General features: G+C 38.0%; 1 protein-coding gene across 2 annotated transcripts in view; it reads left to right on the forward strand.

Moving 5' to 3' along the window:
- Positions 1 to 1,002: 1,002 nt before the first annotated feature.
- Positions 1,003 to 22,582, forward strand: part of SLC35A3 (solute carrier family 35 (UDP-N-acetylglucosamine (UDP-GlcNAc) transporter), member A3) — a 49,107-nt gene continuing 27,527 nt past the window's right edge. For both annotated transcript variants that reach the window (XM_006882441.1, XM_006882440.1), the window contains exons 1-3: positions 1,003 to 1,201; positions 12,386 to 12,540; positions 13,754 to 13,876. In XM_006882441.1, coding sequence (XP_006882503.1) covers positions 1,015 to 1,201; positions 12,386 to 12,540; positions 13,754 to 13,876 — 465 coding nt within the window. In that variant the 5' untranslated portion in view covers positions 1,003 to 1,014. The remainder of the gene's footprint in view (positions 1,202 to 12,385; positions 12,541 to 13,753; positions 13,877 to 22,582) is intronic.

Raw genomic sequence — 22,582 nt, forward strand, 5'->3', positions numbered from 1 at the left:
GGTCCAGTGGTGAGAATCTTTGTCTTCTTGACATTGAGCCTCAATCCATATTGTAGGCTGCAGTCCTTGACACTCTGCAGCAGGCGCTTTAGGTCACTTGGAATATACCCCAAAGAAATCATAACTGCCACCCAAGCAGAGATATACACACCCATGTTTATTGTGTCTTTGTTCACAGTAGCCAAGAGTTATAAACAACCTAAGTGCCTGTCAACAAATGAATGGATAGAGAAACTGTGGTATATTCACACAATGGAATATAAGCTGCATTGAAAAACAAGGAACTCATGAAATATTGTTCAAAATGGATGATGCTGGAGGACATTATGCTGAGTGAAATATCTCAGTCACAAAAGGACAAATACTGCACTGTTGTAAAATGGAACTGACATAGGGGTTGGAGGGGAGAGAGAGAATGATGGGATAAATTATGTATACTGCATTGAATCAGATGAGAGAACTGTTTAAAAGGTATACATGATTAGGTATTATTGTCATGACATGAGTCCAGAACAAAGGCTGCATAGTGAAGTGCACTTTGGGGGAGGGATTGTGTAACAGTGAAAGAATTTTTCCTTTACTTTTCAAAGAGAAGAATGAACTGGAGGGGCAGGGTGGGCAGGGAGAAAAGTGCAACAGTGAATGAATGGAAATCCAAAATCTCTGTAAATTTTTATTAAAATTAATAAAATAAATCAGAAAAAAATAAACAACATACTTAATTTGCATGTTCCCACCCAGAAGGCTCTATTTCCCTTCATATACATGATTTGCATAGCCTCACTGAGCCACATTGTGAAAGTTAAAGCCAGTTTTCCGCAATCAGTTTACCAAATCATACTAGTCACCTTGTTTTATTTCCTTTGATTTTCAATTGCAATTAGCAAGAAATATTGGGTGAAATGTTTTTATTCTGTCATACCTGCAACTATTAGTTTCTTACTGCTTTCTAATACCAATTTCTGTAGTTTGTAACTTTTCTTTGTTCTTTTCCAGGCAGATGAAAAGAAAACAATGTCTGCCAACCTGAAATACCTCTCTTTGGGAATTTTAGTCTTTCAGACTACCAGCTTGGTTTTAACAATGCGTTATTCTAGGACTTTAAAAGAAGAGGGACCCCGTTATCTGTCATCTACTGCAGTGGTTGTGGCTGAAATTTTGAAGATAATGGCCTGCATTTTACTAGTCTACAAAGACAGCAGTAAGTATTCAGGTTTTAGGGTTTTTGAAGTAAACACAATTTATTGTTTTGATGTTATTTGCATGTCATTTATTTAAATATATATTGGTTGCTACACTTTTCAATACTATTTTCATTATCTAGTGCCCTGATTTTAAGCACCTTTCAATGTTTTTTTATTTTATTAAGACAATTTTAGTCTAATTTTATTCTGCTGTATTAAAACATAATTTTGGTTTGTATGCTGTGAATACAAAGTATAATTTCTTACATTTATATTAAGGATAAGAATATCAAACATGTAAGCAAATGCATTTTTAATTACCGGTTGTTGCAATGCCAAAGGTATAAAGAAGCGTCAATAGTTGGAAAATATAACCTTTGTGATAGAAACTACAGTGACTACATGATGCACTTTTATAAGATCAATGTCAACAACTTATTTCACGTACCTTTTAGAACCTAAAGAGTGATTTTATACAGAGACTTCCCCAGGTAGAATATACCAGAATTGAATCACTTATGTTCTTGCAAAAAGATGTAATCAGTACAAAATAAGTGGTCCTCTGCAAAACAGACTATTAATTGATTATTAATTGATGCAAGTTCAGGTTGAAACGTAGTCCAAAATAGCCAACATAATGACCTTGACTGTGTATCTCACCTGAGTTTGGAAACTTTATCAAGAACAGATTTGATTCATTGAATCCTAATGATCAAAACCCAGATACATTAGCATCAAGCATGTGAGGGTAACAAAGCAACATTAAAAGGACAGCAGAACAGATACAAAAAAAAAAAAAAGGACAGCAGAGAAAGAAGTGATCAAACTGGAAGTCAAAATGAACTCTTACACTGTCTCAAAGTAGCTAAAACAAATGAAAGAAGTGAAGTAAAAGAGCTATACAGTTTTCCATGGATAACTCAGGAATACAGATTATAAAATATTACAGTGAAATGTGCAATGACCTGAAGTTAGAAAATCAAAAGAGAAATCCAAGCAAGGTAATGTTTGATTAAACTGGTAGCTTAATGGTAAGGCATTGTGCTATCTACCCAAAGGCATATGATTCAAATCCTTAAGTAGCTCCACAGGAAGAAGATGGGCATTTTCCTCTTGTGTGATTAACTGCCTCAGAAAAGTCTCTGAAGGTCAGCTATAGATCAGTTCCGATTCAACAGCACACCACAGCAACACCAAAAACTAAAATGGTAATAGTGCTTGAGGCGTTAGTGACCGTAGTGTACCACTTGCCATGAAGTCAACTCTGACTCCTTCCTAGAATCTTCTGGTAGAGTTTTTGGAAGTAGTTTGCATGGCATTCCTTGAACGGAAAGATAATAAGAAAGAAAAAAATTCAAGCTCTGAGTTGAAATATTGAAGGACTCGGTAAACAAAATGGAGATATGATGGCATAGTGGACAAGAATTGTGGTACCAACCCAAAGGCAGGAAATTCACATTCACCAGCTGTTTAGTGAGAAAAAGATGAGTAGTGTCTTCCTGTGCAATTCACAGCTTCTCAAAATCTGCTGGAGAGTCATTATGAGGTGGTTCCTAATCAATGACAAAATATTGAATGTAATAAGACATATTAAAAGAAGATGGAAGGAAAACATAAAAACCAGAGCCACTGTATCAAATAAAAATTGGTTTAGGGAATCTCACTGCCATCAAGAAAGAAGAAAGCATGCAGTGTGTCCTGTGAATCAGATTATTGCATGAAACAGAGACAAGACTGAGATGTGGCCATTATATATGCAATAGCACTAGTGATAGGGAACCACAGACCGATATAAGACAGAGCTGAACTAAATCTGCTGCCCCATGGAGCTGGAGCTGGAGCCTGTGCCAGGTTTCGTGGCCACCTGGGTTTACAGGCTGAGTAGGTTTGCAAAGACACATAATTCATGGAACTAAAAGTGCTTTCTTTGTTAGAGGGCCCAGAACCTAGAGGCCAAAGGTCAGAGTACACCTGAAGCTGTCCTGACAGATTTGTATCCTGAATATTTCTGGCCTGAGTTATAACCTTTTGTTGTTGTTATGTGCCATTGAGTCGCCTGCGACTCATAGAGACCCTGGGTACAGCATCTCTGAAGTCTGCTCTGTCCTGAGCCATTCTCACTGATTCCAACACGCCACCCCCATTGCTCAAGTTACTGTATCAATCCGTCTTACCCAGTGTCTTCCTTTCCTACGCTGTACCTTCACCCTTCCAAGCATGATGTCCTTCTTCAAGGACCAGTCTCTCCTGGCTATGTGTCCAAAGTATGTGAGACAGAGCTTCAAAATCCTAGCCTCCAAGGAGAACTCTGGTTTCACCCTCTCCAAGACAGACCTGTTTTGAGAAATGAGTGACATTCTTGGCTGTGAAATTGAATTTTTTAAGTTTCTTTAATATAAGTTTCTTTTATTTAGCTTTCATACCTGCACTTACTTGTTTAATGAGATTTCATCTTCTTCCTTATGTGCACAGGACCAGTTTCATAAGCATAAAAACCACTACTATCTAGTCAACTCCAACTTCCCTAATAAACTCCATAATCATGAGGAAAGAAAGGGGGGAAACAGGGAGGATTGGTAATGGTTAGCCATTCAGGAAGTTAACATATAATCCAGAGTCAATACTATTAAGTAAGAAGTTCAAGCAATATTGAAAACACTGGCAAAAATAATCAGGTCTCCAGTAATTGATGGAACACTAATTAAGATGTTTCTGTAAACATGCCGTGCTGGAGATGTCCCTCATCTCTGCTAAGAAATTTAGAAGACAGCTACCTGGCCAAGTGATTAGAAGAGATCTATATTTGTGCATATTCCAAAGAAAGGTTGATTGAACAGGATGCAGAAATTACTAAGCAATATCAGTAATATCACCCATATGCAAAATTTTGCTGAAGATAACTCACAATCAGCAGTACATGGACAGAGAACTACTTGAGCCAGATTCAGAAGAGGATGTTAAATGGAGGATATATCAGTGCTAGTGTCAGATAGCTCTTAATTGAAAGCAAAGAATACCAGAAAGATGTTTATCTTTGCTTTATTGACTATTCATTGGCATTCAAGAATGTGGATCATAGCAAATAATGGATACAATTGAGATGAATGGGAGTTCGAGAACACTTAACTGTATTTATGCAGAACCTGTAAATAAGCCAAGAGGTAGTTGTTCAAACAGAATGGTTACTATGTGGTCTTAAATCAGGAAAGGTATATGTCAGGGTTTCTAAGTGTATCTTTTTACTATGCTTATTCAGTCTGTATGATGAACAAATAATCTGAGAAACTGGACTATATGAGAACATGGCTTCAATATTCGAAAAAGATTCATTAACTTCCTGCCATAAGCAAATGATACATCCTTGTTTGGTGAAAGGGAATACAACTTACAGAACTTACTTAATGAGAGCAAAGATGTGAAAAGAGAAAGAGCCACATGGGGATGGCTATATCTGACCTTTACCAACTCCACAATGGGGAACTCTCCCCATCAACAACATAAAACCAATTCCCATGACGTAAGACATGTCTCTCATTCTCCCACACCTGTTTCTACTCTTCTCAACACTAATCTCACTGCTTTACTGGGTCCAGAAATCCAATGTGATAGCTCACAGACCACACAGAAACATATTAGGGTAGGCTTTGACTCCGGTTGGCAGCAAGATACACTCAGACAGGACAGCTTCTGCAATGTGCTCATAGGTGCCTCAGCTTTGAGCCTCACAGCTTTAGGCCAGTGTTACAAAGCTCTCAGTCCAGTCACTTATGGCTCTCCCTATCCCCATCCCCCAACCCTCACCACTATTTGTCCAACAAACTTGGGCAAAGGCGTCTAGTGGTGATTCCATGGGATAGCAGTCCAAAGAGCCACTCCATCTCATGTTGGTTCTCTAGTTGTCTGCTGTGGCAGCTATGGCTGCTGTTCCCAAAAGTCCTAGTCCGACCAGCAAAAGAATCTCTAGCCTCAAAGGACACATTGTCTTTTCTTGATTTTTCTTTGGTAGTGGTGAAGTCCTCCTATTCTACTGTTGCATTTGTTCAATTTAATGGTGAGACTAGCCAATCACTTTGTGGATTAGTGAGATTAGCCAGTCCCCTTGTGGGGGACTACTCGGCTAACACACCCTATTTGTCTGTTCCCTCCTGCAGTGTTAGCCTAAAAGTTGAGGAAAGGGGTTTAGCCATTACGTTAAGTCTCTGGTCTCCAGATACCTTAACTGCAGACGAGTAATCTTGCAAATTACTAACAGCTTGAGGGCTAGGATAAGATAAAGAGTGCTTCCCACACTGAGGAGCTTGACTTGTAGGACTTGTGGTGAACAAGACTTGAGAGCAGGACTTGAAGGAGACTAGAGCAAGACCCTGTTGAGAGTGATGGTGATGGAGAGATTGTGGCATTGCTATAGCAAGATGTAACCAGAGAAGTTCTGAGATAAAGGCCATCGTTAAAGGTTTTGCTGTTCTTCCCTTTGATTATGGAAGGAAAAGCTGTTTGCTGAACTGAAATAGGAGCCTGAACTAATTGAGGAATTGTATCTTGGGACTGTTGAACTAAACTCGGACTTGCATTGTGAGATATTCTTTGCCAACCCTGTTCTCAGTACCATAACTGAATCTGAGTCAACAACGAATAAACAAACCTCTTACTGCTGATGTCGCTTTAGAAGCATCATGGGACCAGGTTATGAGCTATTTATCTGCTTTTATTTTGGAGTAGTGAGGGCCTATGCTATTTCTCTCTGCCTCTGGGCTTTTCAGAAAGATGCTCATGGCCTTGTGCCTTCATGTTCCATTTTCCGCCTTCTAGATGGCAGAAAATCTACCCATCCTGATGGCAAAATCGTTAGCTAAGGAAGCCATTTTGAACAATAAACCTTTAACATCACAAAAGACTTTAAGTATGGGTTGTGATCAACATAAAGAAAACCTCACCATAAAGAAAACTTTTCACAGGGAGCTCTGGTGGTCAAATGGCTAGAAGCTATACTACAATCCCAGAGGTATGTGGTTCAAATCCACCAGATTCTTTGCTGAAGTAGGGGCACTCTCCTCCTGTACCAGTCAGATCTGATTTGACAGTACACACACACCAAAAAAAATTTTTTTTTAAAAAAAAGAAAACTTTTCACAACTGAGCTGTTGACATCATAATACATGGATGAAAGAAAAAACCTGGACATTTTTAATTTTTTCTTCCCCATAATTAACACTCATGGACAAATCCGTGAAGCCAAGTGGTGTATTGCATTGAGCAGAAACTATTTCAAAAGAACTTTTAAAAGTGTTTTTTTAAGCTGAGGTGCCACAGAAGACTAAAAGGTACCTGACCCTAGTCATGGTATTTTCAGTTTCTTCAAAACATACTGATAGGCAACATTGTAAGAGATGGAGAAAAGGTTGAAACTGTAAACAGCTTCATCTTACTTGGATCCACAATCAGTATACTTGGCACCATTAGTCAGCAGACTTTTTGCAGTGAGAGTCTTCAGTCAGGAACTTGCCAAATTACTAAGGAGCAGTGATGTCAGTTTGAGAACTAACGTGGGTTTGATTCAGACCATGGTCCTTTCAGTCACTTTGTCAACAGTTTTGCTGCTGACAGCTGGAAAATGGGTAAGATTGGCAAAGGAAAAATTGATGCCTTTCAATGGTGGTATTGGAGTACTCAATATTCCATGGACTGACAAAAGGACAAACATATATCTTGGAGAAGGTGCAGCCAGAGTGCTCCTTGGAGGCAAGGATGGAGAGACTTCATCTCGCATACCTTGAATGTGTTGCTAGGGGAAACTGTTCCTTGGGGAAGGACATCATGCGTGGAAAGATGGGGAGATGGCAAAGAAGGAAAAGACCCTCTGCCGGTGGATTGACATAGTGATTGCAGCAATTGGCTTGAATGTGTCAGAGATTGTGCTGCTGGCACAGGATACGGAGCTCAGAGCTCTCATTCATAGGGTCACCATGAGTTGTAGATGACTCAATGGCACTAAATAACAACAACATACACATGCAAAAGCTGGGTAATGAATAAGGAAGACCATGGAGGAACTCATGCCTTTCAGTTCTAGTGTTGACAAAGAATATTGAATATATGATGGCTGCCAGAAGAATAAACCAATCTATCCTCAAAGAATTATAACCAGTATACTTCTAAGAGGCGAGGATGGAACGATTCAGCTCAGTACTTTGGACTTGGTACAAGAGGGCCTAGTACCTGGACAAGGAAATGAGGTTTAATATAACAGAGCATCAGCAAAAAAGATCAGAAAGACTCTTAACAAAGTCAATTTACAAAGTGGCTATAGTAGTGAAGCTTTAGAATCTTTGCCTCCAAGGAGCAGCCTGATTTCACCCTCTCTAGGACGACCCTGTTTGTTCTCCTAACAGTCCATGGTATTCAATATTCTTCTCCAGCACCTCAGCTCAAAGACATCAGTTCTCTTTCTGTCATCCTTGGTCATTGTCCAGCTTTCTGATGCATAGCAAGTGATTTTCTGATCAAAAGCATATCTTTTCAGTAATGGAAGATATTTTTAATAAAAGGGAAAGACATTTTAAATGGAAGGACTTGACTTATCTACATCTAATAGCTACAAAGATGAAATTAAACAATTCTGTAACTATCATAACTCTAGAGAAAGCATAATAAATTTTTACTGAAGTTGAATCTTTTTGTCTTATTTGTTGCATTCATTTGTGTAGCAGTGGCTCACTTGGCATGCTTTTGAACACTCATAGTGGCCTGTATAGGAAGAAAATGGAATGATGAAAGATTGAATTGGTCTTCCAAAAATAGGCAATGTAAGATGGTCTTCTAGACTATAAGTTAATTGTAGAAATAAAGGAAAATCACTGGAGATTAAAATAGGGTGTTTTGCACACTCAAAGGTCAATCTGACAGCTAGCTTTATTGACAGATGTTGTTGTGTGCTGTTGAATTAAAACTGTGGAGGTTCCATAGCTAACACTCTAAAAGGCTTTCAGAGAGTGTAAATCACATGGGAGGAGAGTGCCCATCTTTCTTCCCCAGAGCAGCTGGTGGACACAAACTTCATGCCTTTGATTTGGCAGCACAACTCTTTACCACTATGTCGCCAGGTCTCCCTGTATTGACAGTAGAGAAGAGCACAGAGAGTCACACTAGGAAGCTTCTCTTTTAGGAAATGCAAGATCATCATTATTTATACTAAGATGGTAGTAATGGTTATGCCCCAGTTGCCATAGGGTCAACTCTGACTCCTGATGGTCTCATGTGTGTCAGAGTAAAACTGTTCAAGATAGTGTCTTCGGTCTCTTGTTCCTTGGTTGGAGGGATGAGAAATGTTCAGATTCATGCAGTTATATATGGCCCCACTGGAAAGCCACATTCAGTAAAAACGGAATAGCATTGTCTTTGTTCAACTTTTCTCAAAAAAAAAAAAACCACAAAAACAACCAAACAAACCCCAAAACCCTCATTACCATAGATTTGGAACCAACTCATAGCTGACCCACTAGCATGTCTTCAGAAGCTGTAAAATGCACAAAAGGAGATTTTCTTTCTCCATTGGGGCATCTGGTGGATTCATTCTGCCTGCCTTTAGGTTGGCAGCCAACTCCCTACTGACTAGATCACCAGAGAACCTCAGAGGAGGAAAATGTTAAGTGTCTCACAACTAAATAAAAGGTTATTAAAAGTGTGTTTGAGCTGCAGGCAACATGACTTATGAATAGATTGGATATGAGAAAGTCAGAGAAAAGGAATAATTCTATTAGAGGGGTAATTCCTTTAGATTTAAATAATTTGGCCTGTGATAGCTACAATAAATGAAAGGTAGTTTGAGAGAGAAATTAAGAGAATGAGAGAAGATATTTGAATCACATACCCAACAATTATTAATACCTAGAATTTATAGAGAACTCCAGCTTAAAAAGATAAGTAACTGCCTAGTGGCAATAAGCTGCCCTGCAATCCCAAAGGTGTGTGGTTCAAATCCACCAGATGCTCTGCTGGAGAAGGAGGCGCAGTCTCCTTCTATACCAGTCAGATCTGATTTGACAGTACACACACACACAATATTAAAATTAAAAAAAAAAAGATAAGTAACCCAATTATGAGGGCTATAGGGGTGTGTCCGAGTTAGTGAGACTGGCTTAGGACAGGGAAGGGTTCAGAGCTGCTGTGCTTAGGTTCACTATACATCACAGGCGACTCAATGGCACATAAAAACAATAACATACTCTGATAGATTTGGAAGCAGGAGTGGCATCCACTTTCTAAATAACATGCCTCCGGAAACCCTAAGAACTTTGATAAATGTTGATAGTTGTCTAGGGGCTTCAGGCCTTTTGTTCATAGGGTCACTGTGAGTCATGCTGAACTCTAAGGCAATCAACAACAACCCAATTATAAAAATAAAGGGAAATGTTTGAGGAGCACGGGTAAAAGACATGACTAGATAGGTCTAGAAGGGGAAACCCGAACAGTCAGTATATAAAATGCTTAGCCTTAGTCGCAGTCAGGGAAATCAAATGAAAACCACAAGATACAATTTTATTACCATCTGATTGGCAAAAGCAAAGTCTGAAAATCCCAGGAGTTGACAAGAATGTGGAACAAGATCTTTTCCAATTGCTGAAGTGAAAAACAAATGAAAACTCTAAATTAAGAATTAAGCTATTTCACACCCGTGTTTATTTCGGCTTTGTTCACAGTAGCAAAGAGTTGGAAACCATCCAAATGCCTATCAGCAAACGAGTGGATAGAGAATCTGTGGTATATTCACACAGTGGAATACTATGCAGCACTGAAAAACAAAGAACTCATGAAATAGAGCACAAAATGGGTGACCATGAAGGACATTATGCTGAGCAAAATATCTCAGTCACAAAAAGATAAATACTGCACAATGCCACTGTTATAGAACAGGACTGATATAAGAGTTGAGGGGAAACAAAAAAGGGGGTAAATAATGTATATGGCATTTAAACAGATGAGGGAGAGAACTGTATAAAAGGAACATATGATTAGGTATTATTGGCATGACAAGAGTCCAGAATAAGAGATGCATAGTAAAGTGGTCTGATGGGGGTAGGGGTAGACTATATAACAATGAAAGAACTTTTTTTCCAAAGAAAAAAGTTACCTGGGGGCATGAGGGAGGAAAATGTGCAACAATGAATAAATGGAAACCCAAGTTCTTTATAAACTTTAATTAAAGTCTTAACAAAAAATTAAGCTATTTCTTTACTAGTAAGACTGAAAAAATCTTTTGGTAACTATTGAAAAGTATACTTAAAAAACTTAAGAGTAAGAAAATCTTGACTTTTTTTATTTCAGAAGTTTTTATAATCAAAGATTTCCTATTTTATGGAGAGAAAAATTATCTTCAAAGTGTCATTATAGATTTCCTTAGAATTACTTTTTTCCTCAAGCATTTATCTGTCTCTTAAAATTCTTTGGACTTCTACTATGACTTGTACTGTAGGATGGCTAATCTAAACTCCATTTTCAACTCCTTTCTCCTTTTCTTGTCTCCAGTATAAAAGATATGAAGCTCCTTTGCAGCCTGGGGTAGGTATGCAACATGGGCTTTGTCATTGATAGAGGATGCCTGTAGGGCATACTGTTTCTTCTTGCTGCCTAAAAAAAAACCCACACAAAAAACCCCAGAAGTATAACAGTTATCTGATGATTTGTTACAATAACCATGTATATAAAGGGTGAAACCCATAAAAATAAAAGTCAGTTAAAATAGGAAATAGGGTGTATCCTTTTTCCATACCTTTTCAGCCTCTATGCAGAATGGATCACTCCAGGAGGCTGGACTTTATGAAAAACAATGTGGCATCAGGGTTCTAGGAAGATTTACCAGCAACCTGTATTATACAGACAGCATAACCTTGCTCCCTGAAACTGAGGAGGACTTGACGCATTTGCTGCAGAAGGTCAAGGATTGCAGCCTTCAATATGGATTGCATCTCAGAGTAAAAAAACAGAGATCCTCACCACTGGACTAATTGGCAAAATATGTTAGACAGATAAAAGATTGACGTTTTTAACACTTCATCTTGCTTGGATCCACAATCAACACACTTAGCACCAAGAGTCAGTAAATCAAAAGATTAGTTACTTCGGGAAAGTCTTCTGTCTGGGATTTCTCCAGAATGCTAAAGAGTAATGGTTTCAGTCTAAAGACTAAGGTATGCCTGATCCAGGCCATGGTCTTCTCAATTTCTTGCTATGTATCAGAGAGTTGGACAATGACTAGAGCTGACAGAATAATAATCATTGTCTTTGAGTTGTGGTGCTAGAGAAGAGTCTTGAACACACCTTGGATTTCCAAGAGAATGACAGGCCTGTCCTAGAGAGGGTGAAACCAGGTTACTCCTTGGAGGCAATGATTTTAAAACTCTGTCTGACGTACTTCTGGCATATTGCCAGGAAGGACCAGTCCTTGGAGAAGTCATAATGTTTAGAAAGGTAGAAGGATGGCCATAGACGAGAAAAACCCTGGGTGAGATGGACTGGCGCTGAGACTATGTCAGTGGGGTCCTAGGAGTGCTGGAGATGGTGAGCTTGGTTGGCTCGTGATGAGGTAAGTTTCAGAGCCATTGTTCATAGGGTCTCTGTGAGTCAGAGTCGATTCATCATCACATAACAACAACAGCAACAAGCCAGTTATACTAAAGCAAAGTGAAAAGAGGCATAGAGAGGCTGGATCCTTGATGGCGTCACTGAACTACTGGACCTGACTCATGTGAGACAAGACACACACACCCAAGGCTTAAGCCTGTGTTCATTGTGTTTTCTCTTGTTTGCAGCTAACCTGACTCTACTTGAGTTACCTTTCTTTCATAGTTAAAGTCTTTGTTATTAGTTGGTGTGGATGGATATACTGGAATACACAAAATACAAATTTGTTGTGTTGCTATAATAAAGTAAGACTGCCTAGTGAACAAATTAGTACTTTGAGATTTTGATTATCATTAATTTATCTGTATATAAGCATATGATCAATTTGGTTGGGTATCATAATGTAAGAATATAAAGAAAATGCCTTTCTGAGTATCTTGCCTGATAGTATTAAATATTTGGAAATTAGCATAATAAAGATATATTTTAAACCGAGAAGTGTCTTAGCCTGTAGTCTAATGTGCATTTTTTTAAGAGTTGACTGAGAAAACTACTGATTTTTCTATTTCAAATGTTTTGTCTAGAATGTAGTCTAAGAGCATTGAATCGAGTACTACGTGATGAAATTCTTAATAAACCTATGGAAACACTTAAACTTGCTATTCCATCAGGAATATATACTCTTCAGAATAATTTACTTTATGTGGCACTGTCAAATCTAGATGCAGCTACTTACCAGGTACTTGAAATACATTTTTAAAAATTTGTTTTTATTGATATTTTAATCAAAGTTTACAGAAAACTTAGATTTCCATTCTTTTATTGTTGCACATTTTCCTCCTTACCCTCTGTCCCCCAGTTTGCTTTTCCCTTTAAAGAGATTCTTTCATTGTCTCCAGTTTCTTACCTCTTCCTGAGCCCCCAGTCCACTTTGTGATGTACCTCTTATTCTGGACTGTTGTCATGTAAATAATGCCTAATCATATATTCCTTTTAAACAGTTCTTTGTCTCATCTCTTTTTTTCTTTTTGAGAAAATATATACTTTATTTGCTATTAATAGCTTTGAACATACTAATTTTTTTATTTCCATTCATTCCTGTTATACATTTTCCTCCCTGTCCTCTGCCCCCCACCCCAGTTCGCTTTTTTCTTTGGAAAAAAAAATTATTCCATTGTTATACAGTATCCCTGGAACCGCTCCCCAGACCACTTTACTGTTCAACTCTTATTCTGAACTCTTGTCATGCCAATAATAGCTTATCATATGTTCCTTTTATACATTTCTCTCCCTTGCCTGTTTCAATGCTGTGTACATTATTTATCCCCTCTTTTCTTAGTTTTTCCCAGCCCCCATTTCAGTCCTATCCTATAACAGTGGCATTATGCAGTATTTGTCTTTTTTGTGACTGAGATATTTCACTTAGCATAATGTCCTCCATGGTCACCCATTTTGTATAGTATTTCGTGAGTTCCTTGTTTTTCAGCGCTGCATAATATTCCATTGTGTGAGTATACCGTAGCGTCTCTACCCATTTGTTTGTTGATGGGCATTTGGGCTGTTTCCAACTCTTTGCTATTGTGAACAAAGGAGCAATAAATAGGGGTGTGCATATATCTGCTTAGGTGGCAGTTATGGTTTCTTTAGAGTATATTCGCAGTAGTGGAATTGGTCAAATGGTATCTCTATTTGCAACTTTTTGAGAAAACGCCATACAGCCTTCCATAGTGGTTGCACCATTTTACACTCCCACCTACACTGAATAAGGTTTCCAGTCTCTTCACAACCTCGCCAACATTTGTTGTTTGCTGCTCTGTTAAATTTTGCTATTCTTACTGGGGTGAGATGATCTCATAGTTGTTTTGTTAAGTACATTTTTAATAGTCTTTTTTAACAAACAGACTGACTTTAATGATATTAGCTGTTTGCTTTTTTTTTTCTTTCTTCCCAAGGTCACATATCAGTTGAAAATTCTTACAACGGCATTATTTTCTGTGTCTATGCTTAGTAAAAAATTAGGAGTATACCAGTGGCTCTCCCTAGTGATTTTGATGACAGGAGTTGCTTTTGTGCAGGTAAATATTCAAGATAAGTATACCTTTTATTTTATCACAGTTTTAAAATCTCATTTATTTTATTTGCTGAAGAAAATAAATGCCTATTCCTCACTATTGATAAAAACTTTTGAAGTTTTGCGAAAGATAATTGATTGGGCAGTGTAAGTGGTACAAAGAAATATATTAAAAGACAAGCTATTTGACATACATAAATGAACAGGAAAATATAACACTACATATGATGTAAATTTATTAATTATCTGAACATTTGAGACTATTAACCATTCCTTTATTATTGTTTAGCAGCTTCTTTGATATCAGTCTTCCCTGGTTTTTCTGATGGCTTTCTAATGATTCCTCTTCTTTTTGCTTCATGGTGCTTTTTTGGTGCTCCCTTTAGATATAGAGGTTCTCAGTGTCAATAATGGAGCTCTGATGGCCCAGTGGTAAGAAGCTGGCTTCAATCCCAAAGGCTACCAACTGCTCCATGGGAAAAGGATGGGCAGTCTCCTCCCATGTGGTTAACTTCCTCTGAAAACCTGCTAGAGGGACAGCTATGGGTTTGTTCCAACTTGACAGCACACAGCCACAATAGTGTAGATAATAGGACTGCTTGTAGGCATGTTACTTCTCCATAATTCCTGTCTGTATTTTTTTTGAGATTTCATAAATTCTGTACACTTTTTTTTTTAGAGATTTTATTGTAAATTTATAAAGAACTTGGATTTCCATTCATTCGTTGCTGTACATTTTTCTCCCTGCCTCCCCTCCCCCATAAGTTTGCTTTTTTCTTTGGAAAAAAAGTTCTTTCATTGTTGTACAGCGCCCCCCCATTGCTTTTTCTAAGCGTCCCGGTAACTTAGAGAATGAAGTATGTGCTACTAATTGAAAGGTTGGTGGTTCAAATTTACCCACAGCTCTGAGAGAAAAAGATAAAACTGTCTTCTCATTAAATTTTGTAGACTTGAAGTCCAGTGGAGCAGTTCTGTTCTGCCCTATAGGGTCATTATGAGTTGGAATCGACTCAACAGGCAATGAATTTGGAAATGTCTTTAAAAATGCTTGTATACTGATGATTCTTTGATCCGTTTCATTGTTGTGAGGTGCCGTCAAGTAAAATACAACTCATAGACACCCTATGAACAAAAGATCGAAACCCTATTCTATCTTGTACCTTCCTCATACTTCCTGACACACAAGAGCCCATTGCAGCAGTCACCATTTCAGTCCACCTGGCTGAGGGTCTTCCTCTCCTTTGCTGACCCTCCACCCTTCCCAATATCATGTCCCTCTCCAAGGAATAGCCCCTCCTAGCATCATGTCCAAAGTATGTGATGTAAATTCTCATCATACTTGCCTCCAAAGAGCACTCCGGCTGGACCCTATCCAAAACATAGCAGTGTCATTAGTACTGATTATTGCAGTAATTTCAGATTTATATATCTAAAATGCTTTCAAGCATTTTTTGTGTGGTTATTTAAAACCCTTAAATGTGTCACAGATATCCCTTTAGTGGTGTTTAAAAAAAAACCGATAAAATCCACGTTGGAGAACCAAGATGTTACCCTATTCAGTAACACTCACCGATAGTACCCTATTCACTGATATTTTTATTAATTTAAGACCTTGGACATTTTGTTCTGTATTGAAATAAATTTCAATTTCGTGCACGCCCCTCCTCCCCTTACAAAGTGTTTCAGTAAAATAAATTTTAAAAAAAATCAACAAACCTTATAAACTCAGCTGTAGCCTTAAATATAGATTGAGGCTCAATATCAAGAAAACAAAGATTCTCACCACTGGGCCAATTGGTAGCATGATAGATGGTATAGAAATTGATATTGTTAACAGCTTTAGTTTACTTGGCTCCACAGTAAACACTCTTGGAACCAGCAGTCAGGAAATTAAAAGACATATTGTGTTGGGAAAGTCGCCTGCTAGAGACCTCTCCAAAGTACTGAAGAGCAATGATGTCACTCTGGAGACTGAGGTGTGCCTGATACAGGCCATGGTCTTTGCAATCACTTGCTGGGCATCAGAAAGCTGGACAATGACTAGGGATGATAGAAGGAGAATTGATGCCTTTGAGTTGTGGTGCTGGAGAAGAGTATTGAATATACCATGGACTGCTAAAAAAACAAACAGGTTCATTCTAGAGAGGGTTAAACCAGAATGCTCCTTGGAGGCAAGGATTCTGAAGCTTCATCTGACCTACTTTGGACATATTACAAGGAGGGACCAGTCCTTGGAGAAGGACGTCATACTTGGGATTGTGGAGGGACAGCACAGGAGGGGAAGGCCCTCTGTGAGGTGGATTGATTCAGTTGGAGACAGTGAGATTGGCAAGGGATAGAGCAGGGTTTAGGACCGTTGTACATAAGGTCGCTATGGGTTGTAGGTGACTCGACAACACAAAACAACATCAGCATATCCAAATTAACCTCTTCCTCACCATTTGTTATTTACTCAAACTGGAAGCTGTCTTAGAATTCATCCAATATATCCAACCCCTCTAAGACCTTTCTGATCCTGCTTTCTAATATAACTTATCAAATTCATACTTAAGATGAACCAATAAAGTAAGTATTGAGTTTTAAAGCTTGAGTTGGTTTAAATTAAAACTATTAAGTCATTAATAATTCAGAGGAGACATGGCTTTGGTAAAAAAATATGAAGATGATAGGTATATAACTGAAATTTTTATCTTACAGAATAAAATCCAGAGTGATTAGCATAATTCATTGGCCTATTTTTAATGCAGTTATTGTTCCAGATATATGGCTGTCACTGTGCATTCCTAGTTCCTCACCTGAAATGCTTGGAGAAGCTATTGATGCACCTGTACATTTATTTTCTCTCTTTTGACTAGAGTAACTCCTCCCCCCTTTTCCCTTTCCCCTAACCTCTCCATGCCTGACTAACTCCTCATATTTAAAGAATCAGTTGAAATATTTTCTCTACCAAGATACTATTCCTAACACTCCAAGCTGAATAGTTACTCTTTATTTTCTGCTACCACAGTACCTGTATAGATCTTTGCCATAGTACTTACAGTTAAATGTTCATTTGTATGTCTGTTATTTACACTACAGTCAGATTGTAAATGCCTGAAAGGGAGTATCTGTGTTCCCTGCTCCTTTCCGTTCTAGTGCTTAGCACATGCCTGAAGCATAGCAGTGTGCCATAAACTTTTTGAACTAAATTAGCATAATAAATAGCTTGATTTTTAAGCATAGTTTAAGGTCAGGAAAAGCAAATGACATTTGTTCTTACATGGTTAGTTGTCAGGGGATTTTAATACCGTGGATAGTACCAGTAAGCATTTGGACAGAATGGGGTGTGGGGGACACCGAAACCAACTTCTGGGAAAGCTTCAGAGAGGAAGTTAGATTTTAATTAAGTTTTGAAAGATAGCTTACCAAATAACTCAGTCTTAAATTGTATTGGTATGTAATGCATAACTATTTAAGGCTAAGTATTATTCTCCTCCTTTTACGGAAATCAAAGCTCAGAGAGGTTAACTAAATCGCTTAGGACCACACATCTAATAGTAGTAGTAGAGTCAGAATTAAAATTTCTTAAAACATTTTCTTTTCTACGTGTACTGTGGGTACTAAAGTCTAGGGTCTTGAAAGCTTAAGAGTGATCATCTAAGAAACAACTGTTAGTGTATTTCTGTGAAACAAAAGCAAAAGAAGGAAATCAAGAATTTGAGAAGAAACCAGACTAAAGGATTTGTTATCTCCATGAGCCGTTTTCTCCTCTCCCTTGAAAACAGAGACTCTAGATGGTGTCTGGCTACCACTACCAAATGTTCTAATCTAGAACACAGAACATAAATCCTAATAAGAAGGCAGGGAAATATATAACAGAACCTCAAATTCTTGAAGAATGCAGACCTATTGAAACTTTTTCCTGAAGTTGTTTTTATTCATTTTCTTTTTTTTTATCTGAAATCACAGTTAATTTGTCTATTTAACTAAAAAGTAAAGATTGTCATCTTTGAGTATTGAGTTCTTTTAAAAATTATAAGACCAAATGAAAATAGTTCTTTGAAAACATTTATGAGAAGCTTGGGAGCAGGTAATTTTAAGTTAATAAGACTGAAGCAACTAGAAGAAAATGAATTGAATGCAAAGAATGTATCCAATGTCATTGATCATTTGGCCTAGAAACCATTGAATGTGAGAGGGTTTTTCCTATATATATTTTCATTTAAAAAATTAAAATTGTAGAAATGAGTCAATTGCATGCTTTTTTCTGATAGTTTGTGTTTAATCATCCTGAAGCACCAGAGAATGAGAGTAATGGTAAAAAGTCTAATAGTACAAATGTAGATAAGTACAAGGTACATTAATAAACTTTTTCAGTTGGATCAAAGAATTGACCAGAGATGAATGAAAAAGGATATTATTATTATTATTATTATTATTATTATTATTAACAAAAAATTGGTTACCACATTTTATATTACTTTCAGTAATGAGCTAGGAAGTTAAATTTAAATCATTGGAGATTTGGAAGGGAAAGAGGTATAACAGAGAAATCATGTAAGCATGCAGGGTAGATAGATTGTTGTGGTTAGGTGCCATCAAGTCAAGTACAACTCATAGCTACCCTGTGAACAACAGATCTGAACCCTGTCCTATCCTGTGCCATCCTCACACTTCCTGACACACTACAACCCATTGCAGCAGTTACTGTCTCAATCCATCTGATTGAGGCTCTTCATCTTTTCACTGACCCTCAGCCTTCTCGAGAATGTCCTTCTGCAAGGAATAGCCTCTCCAAGCAACAGGCCCAAAGTGTGTAAGAGGTGAAGCTTTATCATCTTTGCTTCCAAGGAGCACTCTGGTTGTACTTTCTCCAAGACACCATTGTTGCAGACTGAGGGTCCCAAAGAATGGAATAGTTTTATAATTATTAATAAAGAGACAAAACAGCCAGGAATGTGATAGAGCAGAGAGCATAAAACAGGGGGCCAGCAGTTCTCGACTGAAGACCCCAAGTCATGTTTCTCTGTGTATTTATTGATAATCTGGGGAAGCAAATAACAAAAGGAATTCCTTGTTAATGAAGGCGCTATTTTTCTCTATTGTCAGCCTAATGCTCTAGCTCAGGAAGTATTTCCCAGGAAGTAACACTCTGTAGGAGGGCCCTAGTTGTCTCCTGTCTGCAGGAAACAGCTCATTTTCTGGGATCTGCCACAAGAGAAATCCTAACTTATAAATCTGCAATTCCTTCAATTCCTGAACAAGGATTTTCATAATATTTGGTATAAAGTTTGGCTTCCCATACACCATCATTGGAAATAGAAATAAATATAAATCTGTGCCCGTCAGTTGTCCAGACAGTTGTCCTCCAGATTTCCTGGCATCAGCTGGTGAGCACCTCCAGAGCTGCAACTGTTAGTTGAACATATTAGTTGGTCTGGGGTCTTATTTTTTGCCAGGGCCTTCAGTGAAGCTTCAGCTTCTTCCTTCATTACCATTAACTCTTGTCCACATGGTACTTCCTGAAATTTTTCACTGTCAGTCAATTCTTTTTGGTATATTAACTCTGTGTATTCTCTGCATCTTCTTTTGATGCTTCCTAGACCATTCAACATATTACCCATACCATACTTTAGTATTGAAATTTGAGGCTTTAATTTGTTTTTCCGTTCTCTAAGCTTGAAAAATACTGAGTTCTTCCCTTTTTATTCTGGCTCTCTGTACACTTTATTATAACAGTTTCCTTTGTCTTCTCAAGCCACACTTTGAAATCTTCACTTCAGCTCTTCTACATCAACATCTTTTCCCTTTTTTTGGCTTCTCGCTGCTCTAGTGCAATTTTCCATTTTTTCTGATATTCATTTTGGTTTTTTCTTTCTCTTCTGTTTTTGTAACGACCTTTTACTCTCTTCATGAATGATGTCCTTGATGTCATCCCACAGCTCATCTGGTCTTCAATCACTGATGTTCAATACTCCAAATCTTTTCTTAAGATTCTTTTTCAAATTCAAGTGTGGGGGTAGACTCAAGACCATATTTTGGTTCTTGTAGACTTAGTTTCATTTTCTTCAGCCTCAGTTTAAACTTGCACATGAGTAACCGATGATTTGTTTCACAAGCGGACTAGATTTGTGGGAGTAAAAGACTGAAGGAATGGGGAGAAGTTAAAAAGCATGTTAAAGACCTGAACTAGCCAGGTAGTGAGAATCGAGTGTCCCAGAGTACTGATTTAAAAGTTGTTAGGAAGAAAGAATTAGTATGACTGAGACTAATAAATACAAGGAAGGGATAAAAAGAGATTGAAAAGATTTACATTCAAAAAGTGCTATTTTGAATAGAAATAAAGACATCAAGAAGTTTCTTTGTTTTGGAGTTGTGTAGTCAACTATGACTCATAGTGACCCTATGAACAACAAATCTGAACTACGCTCTATCCTATGCTGTCGTTGCGATCTTGGATATACTAGCTCATTATTACAGTCACTGTCAATCCATTCTGTTGAGAGTCTTCCTCTCCTGCTTACCCTTTACCTTTCCAAGCATGATATCTGTTTACAAGGACTGTTGTTGTTGTTGTTATGTGCTGTCGAGTTGCTTGCGACTTACAGTGACCCTGTGTACAACAGCCCTAAACTCTGCTCTGTCCTGTGCCAATTGCACTGTCTCTGACACTCCCATCCCTATTACCCCAGTCACTGAATCAATCCACCTCATAGAGGGAGGGTCTTCCTATCCTGCACTGTTATGACCAAAGTGTGTGAGACAAAGTTTCATCATCCTTGCCTCTGAGGAGCAGCTGCACCTTCTCTAAGACATATCTGTTCTTTTGGCTGTCCATAGGATATTCAGTACTCTTCTCCAACAACACAACTCAGAGGCATCAATTCTTCTGTTATCCATTTTCATTGTCCAGCTTTCAGATGCATAGCAAATAATTGAAAAGAGCCTGGCTTCAGTCAGGTGTGCCTTAGTCTTTAAACTGACATTGTTACTCCTCAGCATCTTGGAGAGATCTTCTTTGGTAGCACATTCTCCAGTACAACACATATTTTGATTCCTTGGCTGCTGGTACCAAGAGTGTTGATTGTGAATCCAAGTAAGATGAAATTGGTAACAGCTTCAGTCTTTTCTCCATCCTGTGTTATGTCGCCTATTGGCCCAATGGTGATGATTTTTGTTAATGTTGAGATTTTGTCTATATTGTAGGTTATAGTACTTGATTTTCTGCAGCAAGTGTTTTAAGTATATTTTAGTCATATTTGCTTTGAAAGAGCTTCTGGACAGCAGGCAGTTGGCATCTTTGGTTTGAATTCAGGAGAGATGTCAGTGTTCCTGAGTGAGCCTGCTAGCCAAGAGGAGATTGGTATAAACCATATACTATAAAGTATTATTGTCTAAGATGGTATGTACAAGCTACATGTGGCTATTTAAATTACTTGAGGTAAAGAAAATGTTACCTGGCTCACATGAGCCGCTTTTAAAATGTTTATTAGCCATGTGGGTGATCCCTTACTATCATTGAATAGCACAGATAGAGAACATTTACAGAAAGAGTCATTACAGAAAGTCTGTTGAACAGCACAGCTAGATTGAAGAACAAAAGACTAACGAAAAAAAGCCAAATAGTTTCAAGAGGCAAAGAATGAGTAGTTGTACCGTTATTGGTGCAGCAAAGGCAAGCAGAGTGGAGGATGATCAGCTTTAGTACAGAAAGATACTTAACATATTAAGTTTTTGATAGCCATGAAAAGTAATTTTGGGAAGAAAAGTATTCAAGAAGTTCAGCTGGTAGAAGATGAAGCATAGAAGTGAGAAAGTAGATGTGAAAGAGCAATTAAGCATAGTTTTGGGATATTTATAATTGATGGATCCAGGGTCAGAAGCATCTAAGTGGAAAGAGTTGTGGTTGTACAAAAGTTAAATGTGCTGAGGTAGTAAGTGGACACTGGTTGGAACCTTCCAACTGCTCTGCCAGAGTCTGCTTTTATGAAAACCCGCAGCCTTGGAACCTGGGCAGGGCAGTCCTACCTTATCCTGTGAGGTCTGTCTGAGTTGGCAACAGATTTTTAATATTTAAGTCAAAGAGTACTATGGTGGGTTATGGTCTGGCTATGTTGATTTTTCAAGTCCCTTCTGGTAAGTTAAAATAGTACTAAACCAATAATAGAAATTTATTTTAAAAACTCCAGTTTATTGCTGTCAAGTTGATTCCAACTTACAGCAACCTTACTTTGGGTTTCTAAGGCTGTAAATCGAAACTGGCAAAGACTGCCCATCTTTTCCCTTGGAGCCACTGATGGATTCCAACCTTGAAATGTGAGGAGATTTTGGGTTTGCCCTGTAACTTGCTACAGACTAAGCCACCAGAGCACCCCAGACATTGATAAAAGTATGTCTAAAATATGATTTGTAAGTTGGGGCAGCATTGGCAAGCTTTAAAAAAAGAAAAACACCCCCCTCGCATATTTTTGTGCCCCATCCTAATGCTAATAGTGATACATTATAGATAATAGAAACAGGGCCAGGAGAATATTTAGTGAATAACTTATGAACATGTAGGATTCTATGTCAATTCGAATAATTACTGATTGACTTTAAAACATAGCTTCCAGTCTTACCTTTAGACTTACAGTTATCAAAACTGACTGCACATGATAGATTCCTTCCTTCCTTCCTTCCTTCCTTCCTTCCTTCCTTCCTTCCTTCCTCCCTTCCTTCTTTCCTCCCTCCT

Source organism: Elephantulus edwardii, unplaced genomic scaffold (genome assembly GCF_000299155.1).
Source record: "Elephantulus edwardii isolate Elephantulus edwardi_28Jun2011 unplaced genomic scaffold, EleEdw1.0 scaffold00020, whole genome shotgun sequence".
Lineage (NCBI taxonomy): Eukaryota > Metazoa > Chordata > Mammalia > Macroscelidea > Macroscelididae > Elephantulus > Elephantulus edwardii.